Source organism: Nematocida homosporus (genome assembly GCF_024244095.1).
Source record: "Nematocida homosporus strain JUm1504 chromosome Unknown 4544, whole genome shotgun sequence".
NCBI classification, from domain to species: domain Eukaryota; kingdom Fungi; phylum Microsporidia; genus Nematocida; species Nematocida homosporus.
Window position 1 is genome coordinate 505 of NW_026250609.1, and position 8819 is coordinate 9323.

The window sequence follows — 8819 nt, forward strand, 5'->3', positions numbered from 1 at the left end:
TCTAATCTATAAAAGCTTATCTAAAACTCTCGAGCAAATATAGTAGAATAAACTATAGCACCATCCGCTTCTAAATCTACCCTTAGGGATGAAAGGTTGTATTCCTGGTCCTAGAGACAGAAAAGAGACTCATTTGGTACTTTGGCTCAATAAAGATAATCTCCAAGTCTCACATGCTGAGGGCTTTTGTATTTCAAACTGGGCGAGCTTCATACTCGGCGTGCCACAGTTATTAAGAGCATGACGTCATATCAAATGTAGATAATATATGCAAAATAAATTAGTTAAGGAATTCAGATTCTATTGAAATTACGTGTTAGTATTGGGTTAGTATGATGTTAGGACATGGGTCATAGATCAATTTTGATCGAAGTAGAAGGTATATATTTAGGGAAGAAGAGAAAGGTATGAAATTATCCTTTGAAGTATTAGGAGTTGGGCTGGCTTGGTTGCTGGGCTGGGGTAGTGACATGACTAGTGCAGATAATGTAACCGCGCCAGAACGGCGGGACGGATGTGCTTACACTAGAGACGGTTTCAGGCTTTTTCAAGATCGCCTTAGATATAGTGCCAATCCCGACTGCATAAGAATGGACTATAAGAACAATGATATACTTAATGATGACGATATACCCAAACAGCATCTAACGCATTGGGATGATTTACTGGCATCCGGACTGCTATGTGAGTCGGAAGCAAACACACTTCTTCAAATGTTATCTGTTTGCTACATAATTAAGCAACCGAGGAGTAAGGAGTGCCCTTTCGATATTGAAAAGGATTCTCTATCATATGCATTAGCTATGACTATAGCGAAGTTTCAGAAGCGCTATGACATGGCTTATGAGTATCATGAACAACTAAAAGCCGTAACTAAAAGCACTACGGGGGCGGATATCGTCTCTTTGTTTAGACACAGGAGTTATGAGACAGCTGATGCTAAGTACAAACTACTTAAAAAGGTTATTCTTAAGGATTACTCGAAGTGGTTGGCTTATTCTAATCCGTTCGAGGCGTTAAACATTACTGAGGATGAGATCAAAAATGCGGTTGAAGCTTGGAAGACGGCGATCAAAGATGAATCGACATACGGAACAAACGATTGTTTAGAGCACCAGCTTAGATACTTCTTGTACGATGTACTAAGGATACAGCTAATGGCCTCTAGCTTTTTAAACATTTCCAAGGAACGTTGGGGCCGTTATGTCAATGGCACAATCAGCAGTGAACATAAGAACGAAATAGATGCTATCTTGAAACTAAACGTGGTTGATCTCATAAGAAACGTGCCAGCGGATGAAGCAGCCAAAACGATATATAAACAGTTGTCGCGTGTTCGTCACTTAGGGTGGTGGTATTACAACAATTTTCAAACAACTGACCTTAGACATCGGCTGAATGAGCTCCTTAATGATCTGTCTGCCCAGTATAGATCCTTTGAATTTTCCCTCGATCAAATTAAGCAATGGGCTGATGATATGAAAATGGTATCAATTCATCTTTTGTTCACACTGAGTAGGGCCAAGCAATTGCAAGAGAAGCTTGCGCCAGAATTAGCAAAAAGCACGTCATCCAGCTCTATTCACAAGTGTGTAGAATATCTAGCCACTAAGTCATTACCGGCCTCCTCGTCCAATACTAACCTGCCGCCCAATTCTCCCATGTTCCACGTAGCTATAGGCAGCCTGATATGGGCCCGCCTCACTCATCTATTCGGACTGTCTTCTTGATGGCTTACTCTCTTTACTAACCCAATACTAAACCCAACTACTAATTCATGATTTAGCTTGTGCATCTCAAATCAACACTAACGTTCGTATCCTAGGGTGGCCACCCGCTGTCTTCGATCAATAATAGTGTCTACCAAGACATAATCAGACCGGCTAGTATTAGGTCAGTGTTGAGATTTATGAATAAAGTATCAATGGGCTATGACGTATAACACCTAACCCAATCTTCCCTGTTATAACATCAAGTTGGTGTCTTCTTCTTAAACTGATTGCATTCTGTATTTATAGTTTGGAATTGTACTCTACCGATCTCCAACCCATTTTGATTAACTCTTACTCTTAGCACTGCTGATGAAGAATAAAGATATGTTGGCTCGTGTTTATCTCCTGTGAAACATACTGCAAGGCAACTGATATAATTCAAGGGCCCATATTCTTTACTAGCAAAGAATATCGCATATTGAATGCTACAGTAGCAGCTATTCTTGTTGTATGACTGATGGTCACACGTTGATTCATATCCAAGCACGATCTTTTGACCATAGTGAACAAAGAAACTTATTTAGGGGATTGTATCTAGATTGGATCATAAAGTCTAAAATAGTATTCAGTTGTTTTACCTTCTTAGATTCAAATAGAGAATAAAAGCAATATCAAAATTACAATTCCAAGTGAGTAGTTTTGAAATGAGAAGGGTTCTGTTTTAGTTTTAGAATATGACATTGTGTTGAGTTAAGATAAGTTGAGTTGAGTTAGATAGGTTGGAAAAACAAAGGAAAAGTTAGACAGGTAAACAAAGAGATATACTTACTGTATTTCTATCAATAAACTCTATGGTTAAACCAACCCACTGAATTAGTAAATTGGGTTTGAGTTGGATATATTTAGATGGTTTAAACACCATTGAGTCATTGAGTCATCGGCAATAAATAGAGTTAAAGATCAATTGGGTTGTTTATTGGGTTAGTCTGGGATTAGTATTGGGGTCGACAATTTGAGTTAAATGGGCGGGGTTGGTATTGATTTCATTAGAAAGGTTTTGAGTTAGAGTACTCATCGTTTCGTAGGGTTTGTAGAAGTAGTAGTTGCCATCAGTCCATGGTGTGGGACTAGGATCGTCGGGATTAGCAGTAAAGCCGTTGGTTTGATCATTAAGAAAGTTACATGTCGAGGATGAAGTACACATTAGCTGTTTAAAGGCTTCAAAGATGCCTGTCCGATTGCAACAAGAACAACGTTTGTCTTGGGCTGTTTCCGCTTGATCGCTTTCCATTGTACTTGCACACTCAATGCAGATCGGATGCCCACACTTGAGAAAACACGCCGCAATAGCATTGCCGTTGCAATATGAAGCGGGGCCCATATCTTGCCTTATTAGCATTGGCTGGGCACACAGTTCGCTGAAACAGATCGGGCAGTCCAGAAGCCAGCCGTTTGTTTTATAATAATGAAGCTTTTCTATGATCATTTTAAGAGATGCCATGTTGATTTCATTGTAGTTGGGTATGAGATCCTGAATGTTGTTGCAGTAGGCGTAAAGAAGCGATAGAAGTTTGTATGATAATGCGGTGAAGCTAGCTTCTGAATCAGGGCTTATTGGCAGTATATTATTATCATAGGGCCGAAATAGTAGATTAATTGAGCCAGTGTCGGCGGTGGGGTCTTCTAAATGGATGGATTTGAGTAAAGGTAGGCCAATGATCATATACTCACACGAAGTTATGGTCTCCCTCTCATTGTCTGTCAACTTAAGGTTTGCCAGCCATAAAACAACTAGCTTCTTAAATCGGCAGGCCACCCAACGGATAATACTAATCACATCAGCATTAGTTAAGAATGGTTTGTCACTGATGCACAAGAACAGCTTCTTAACGGAATTGTCCTGGTCTCTGGTAGCAATAGGATGATCGGTAAAGCTGGTCTCTAAGGCCTCAAGGGTATTGCTGTAGTAAGTAAGCTCTTTATCATGTATCAAAGAAGGTTGACCGAATTGAACCATTGCGTTGTATTGCTCAGCTAGATTGGGCATAACTTGAACACCAAAGGCCTTGATATCCTGCAAAGTGGGAATATGTGGGTCAAGGTAGCCTTGCTGCAAGAACAATTTATGTAAGCCAAGTTCTTGAGGGGTTTTCATTCCTTCATAGTCCTTTACATAGTTAAACAGTGAGAACCCTTCAGTCGTATTTTCCTGGCTATCCGGACTAGCCTCAATTAAGTTGTTAAGACCAACAATCACGAGTTTAGTGATATTACGAGTCTCGTTATGAGCAAGGACTTTCGCAACAGCAAGATTAGGGAGGTTGTGATTTATGATATGTATCTCTGTCTGGCAAGCAAACAAACATTGATATAGCATTCGATAAACAAGACGCAGATCAACCTTATCTAGCACCAACTTATTGAGGTTGATATGATATTTGGGGTATCTATTGAGCAGAGTCTCTAATTCTTCCAGCTCCGAGCAGGCTTCATCCGTACGCACATTTGAGATACAAAGTTCATGGGCAGTGATGTTTTTAAACCAATCTAGAGCTTCGATACATAAGCTAAGCTGGTTGGCGGCTGGCTTCTTAGCACCACAAATGTTAATGGTTGTATAGCGTATGTGCTGGCAGCTATATGAATAATCCGTCCACCAATTAGATATCTTGTCAAGCTGAATGTTGAGTGGGGCCACATGCCACCACAACGGGTTGCTGAGTGCATGGCCACGGCATTCAGGCAACCTGTCATTCCAACCGATTAATTCTTCAGAGCTGGTATTAATCCTGCTGAGCCAATTTAGAGCGCTATGAAAGTCTTGTCGCCCATTCGCATAATTGAGCTCAAGACATTCAACGGAAATGCCATGCTTCCGCAAGGTCTTTATATAGATGACTTGGCAGTCAGTGTGCGGAGCGCATGGAGATCCCCTTCCCGCGTTGATAATCATTTTAGTAGCAATGAGGCCGGCCTTAGGTCTTTTTGGCAATGTATAGGCAGTTTTCATTTCCTGGATCGTGTATGGGCCATCCCAATTAGTTATAATGGTATGAACCTTGGTTGGGGAGTCGTTAACCATTGCAATGCGTCGGATATCGCTCCAATCTGCCATTAGAGCTATTGGTGGGTCTTTATCAGGTAGATTTTTCAAAGTAAGTTGATCTAACTTACTCGGTTTTTGAATCTTAATTTCAATCATCTTACAATTGTGATGCGAGAATCGCAGAGCTTCCAAGTCAAAACATCCTTTCGGTCCAGGGGTCCAGTTGATTTTGAGAGTATATCTATCTTGAAAAGGAATGCTTTCAAGATAAGTAGAGAACTTTGCGATGTGGCTATAATTCAATTTGAGAGTTAAGATAGGACGCAGAACAACAAGATTGATAAGCATAAACTTCTCAAACGGCAAGGCCTGCCAACTTGGCACAATAGTCAGGTGAATTTCTGGACGACCAGCATGTTCAACTGTCTTTTGCGCCTCGGCTTGGCATTCATTCACATTTAAACCATCAGTATAGCCATCTAGCATTTGGCAACCAGCAAACCAAAAACATATCCGCTCACAACTAAGCATATTAACAACTCGGCACAAAATCAGCATGTTGTATTGGGTTAGTATTGGGTTGTAGCCGGAAAACTCAACTGTGGCATAGCAAGTCTTAAGCACAGCAATCTTTCTTAATTCCTCCAAAGCCGCCTGGGCTCTAGTGGCATCGGGATAGGTTGGTAGATGAAATGTAATTCGCCGTAACGAAGTATGTATTACATAACTGGGTGTCTTATTTTGTGTGGAATCAAGCTGAGCCGATATTGGGTTGGTATTAGTATCTGGAGCGGACTCTAATGGCTGGTGGGGGGTGTAGGCTTCGACCTTTAGATCTTGGGGACCAAAGTCATTAGTAAACCCAATAGATACTAGAACCTTATGTATCTCATTTGCGGTGGGCAATTTCGGCGGATCTTCCAAGCCAGTGCGACTAGCCACGTGCACGCAATTCAAAAGCACTAGCATGGTGGTCAGAGCCCAGTGAGTGCAACGTCTTGTTGGGTTAGTAGCGGATTTGTTTGTGGTCGGGATAGCCATTCTAGAAGCGTGTTGGTGAGTGCTTGGGCATTTGAAAGAGTGGATTGAATTATTCTGAACGTATAGATATGAGAGTGTTTTCATAAGTAGAGATAGTTTCATTTGGCTTGTAAAGAAAATTAGAGATAGCCAGATACCACGTGGTTATTTTAAAAATGAAATGTTGATCTATGATGGGTTTGAGAAGCAAAGCTATTATTGGGTTATGTCGTGTCTGAGCCACCCCCACACATCTTAATGAGAATCTCGAGATATCTCTACTTTTAAACGCATTAATTAGCAGGGCAAAGAACTTAGATATTTATTGGAGACGATGATATGACGTCATACTCAAATTTTAATAATTCGGCTACTACTGGGTTAGATTGGGTTAAATTTTGAATATGATTCAAATTCTCTACCAACCCAATAATAACCCATTACGTGCGCGATCAGTCAATGAACAGACGATTTGGTGTGAGGACGGAGTAGTGGTTATGTAACGACACCACAGCTGGATCAAGAAGGCCGTCTTTTCACCACCAATTCGACACACACTCACCACTAACTTAACTTAGTCCATACCACTCTACTAAGCTAGAACTAAGTATAGAAAGGGATACACACTATTAATCTAAAACACGCCGCTAAATGGATATAAAAGCAAGACACCTGCATTGACTTAGTATTGTCATTTTGATGGTTGCTTGTGAAATTTAGTACTGTTTAGAGATAGAAAAAGAAATGTTGAACGTGAAACTAAACTGCATATGGTTGCAGTTAGGTTGGGTTATGGCTATGTTTATCATGGAATTGGCTGGTGTAGATGACAATACAGATGCCATTCAGCAAGAAGTAGACAATCTGCATTTATGTAGTTCTGCAAGCACAGATAGTAGATCATCCGATGATGAGTCGAGCCGAAACAGCTCCAGACTAGTCGCTATTTTAAAAGCGTTTGGGATAATTAACGAATCTGAGGGCAGAGCTAATTACACCTTGACAAAACTCGAGTGCAGACCAGCCTCATTGGGCTACACAAACTGGGAGCTTATCTTTAACTCAGAGAACACTGAAGACACTAAAAATACATGCGATCTTACTTTGACTTTTGACATAGCTACTCAAACTCGAATCGATCAGTTGAAGACAGTAAATAAGCAAGAATCTACAAATCAGAGGGAGGCAATGATAACAAAAGAAGTAGGTCATTTGGAGTTTTTGGGAACAGCAACCAACAAAGAAAGTAAGGCAGTCCAAGCATTCTTAGATTTACTGCAAGTCACGCAACCTTTGAAAATCAATATACGATGGTGTGATCATACAATGTGGGAAACTAGAACAGCTCGAGCTAATATAGAGATTGTAAATGCTTCTATTCGGGTTTGGATAGAAGAAGATCTCGATACGTGGGTGCCGGTATTTGAGGAGATCGAAAGAAAACACTGCCTCCCAGTAATTAGGCCGTCGCTTGAGTTATCTAATGCCCTTGATGTCTCAATGCGGTCCAGGTGAATTGTTCGGTGATGACGAACCATTTAATGGCTAGCTAATAAAAGCTTAACTTTGATAGTTTTATAGAAGCGAGATAGGATTTGGTTGGTATTTGGGTTAGTATTGGGTTGGTCGTGATGAATAATGAGTTATGTGGAGGCTAGTATGTCCTTTAAAGCATCTACACCCGCTTTTGAGTAGCAATCACAGGCCTTTGGTGCTCACCCTATGCCACCCGTAATGAAGTGTGTTTCACACGGGATAAACACAAATCGATGTGTCGTGTCCCGGAGAAGGAATAATACCTTTCAATCAAACATACTCAACTAAAGATCGATTTTGACATGGGCGGATTGGTATTGAGTTAGTATAACTTAAGTTCTCTTTATTGTACGTCGTCTTGGGATCGTTCGCAAACTCATAATATAAATACTAATCTGAGCTTGTGATTTCTAATTCGAGCTTTTACTCGCACTTGCTGCAATTGGGGTCAGACTGATAAACATTACAGAACTATGCCATTGTGAATAACTCACTTTAAAGTGGAGATTGGCGAGGTTTGTATTGGAGTTTGTACTTACAATAAACTGAATTTACAAAGGACGACTGGAATACTTTTGATATTGATCGGTTGTGGCTTATAAATAAAATGTGAGATAGCAAATTGTAAAATGAACAGAAGGTTAAATGAATACTCTTTGCAGGTTTATCGAGTGGTTTGCTTGGTTATTGTATTGTGTTGTGTTTGGTGTAGTGCAAGTAGTGATTCTGAAGATGATTATGTGTATGAGGAGGCTCACGCGATACAACAAGCTAATAGAATAGTAGATATGATTGTACCTTTGCTTAACTTGCATATAATCCAAGAGAAGCGAATATTCGCAAGCAAGATCCAAAGCATACGCCAATACCTTGATCAATTGGTAGAAGTAGAAGGGCGTATGAGCCAGAACTTAAACCAATCTAGCCACGATTATTTCGACCCAGTTATAAAGGAGTACGAACGTATAATAGATCGCTCGCCATCTCTAGTGGTTAGAGAAGTGCTAATACAGAAAAGTGCCGCGATAATAGCCCGGAAGCTATTAGGCTACATAAATGGCTGTCTTGATGGTAAATATATACGTGTCATAAGGTCTGGTAAAATAGAGGATGTAATAGCTCAAGTGAGAGAATTGAACGATATTAAGTTTGATCGTAGCACTCTAGAAACACAACTGCAGACAAACAAACTCAGACGAACAGCAACAGAGATAGAGATAGAAGAAAAAATAGCCAAGATTGAAATCAAGGTCATTGAGTTAGCCAAACACTATGATTCCAATGCATTATACGAGCGATACAACGAAGCCGAGGAAGAAGAAGCAGAACTAAACCAATTCCTGGAAAAGGAAGACCATACAACAATACTCGAACTAGCCAAAGAATTGGAAGAAAATGTAGGAAACAGAACATCTAAAGATGTGTGTGGACTAGTAGCTAGTGTAGGCGCAGTTATAGACACTCTAAGTACAAAAATACAGGAATTAGACAGAGATAAGAAACCC

General features: G+C 40.3%; 4 protein-coding genes across 4 annotated transcripts; 3 read left to right on the forward strand and 1 right to left on the reverse strand.

Annotated features, from left to right (window-relative positions):
* Window positions 1-407: 407 nt before the first annotated feature.
* NEHOM01_2391 (uncharacterized protein) lies at window positions 408-1730 on the forward strand (the record flags this gene model as incomplete). The annotated part of the gene is made up of 1 exon (XM_051491267.1): window positions 408-1730. The coding sequence occupies one exon, from the start codon at window positions 408-410 to the stop codon at window positions 1728-1730; it is 1323 nt and encodes a 440-aa protein (XP_051347227.1).
* Window positions 1731-2685: 955 nt separating this feature from the next.
* Window positions 2686-5901, reverse strand: NEHOM01_2392 (uncharacterized protein; the record flags this gene model as incomplete). Its single annotated transcript, XM_051491268.1, has 1 exon — window positions 2686-5901. One exon carries the CDS (start codon window positions 5899-5901, stop codon window positions 2686-2688), a length of 3216 nt encoding a protein of 1071 aa, XP_051347228.1.
* A 621-nt stretch (window positions 5902-6522) lies between these two features.
* Window positions 6523-7293, forward strand: NEHOM01_2393 (uncharacterized protein; the record flags this gene model as incomplete). Its single annotated transcript, XM_051491269.1, has 1 exon — window positions 6523-7293. The coding sequence occupies one exon, from the start codon at window positions 6523-6525 to the stop codon at window positions 7291-7293; it is 771 nt and encodes a 256-aa protein (XP_051347229.1).
* A 650-nt stretch (window positions 7294-7943) lies between these two features.
* Window positions 7944-8819, forward strand: NEHOM01_2394 (uncharacterized protein; the record flags this gene model as incomplete). Its single annotated transcript, XM_051491270.1, has 1 exon — window positions 7944-8819. A coding segment is annotated over one exon (876 nt), but the record flags the coding sequence as incomplete, so codon positions are not given.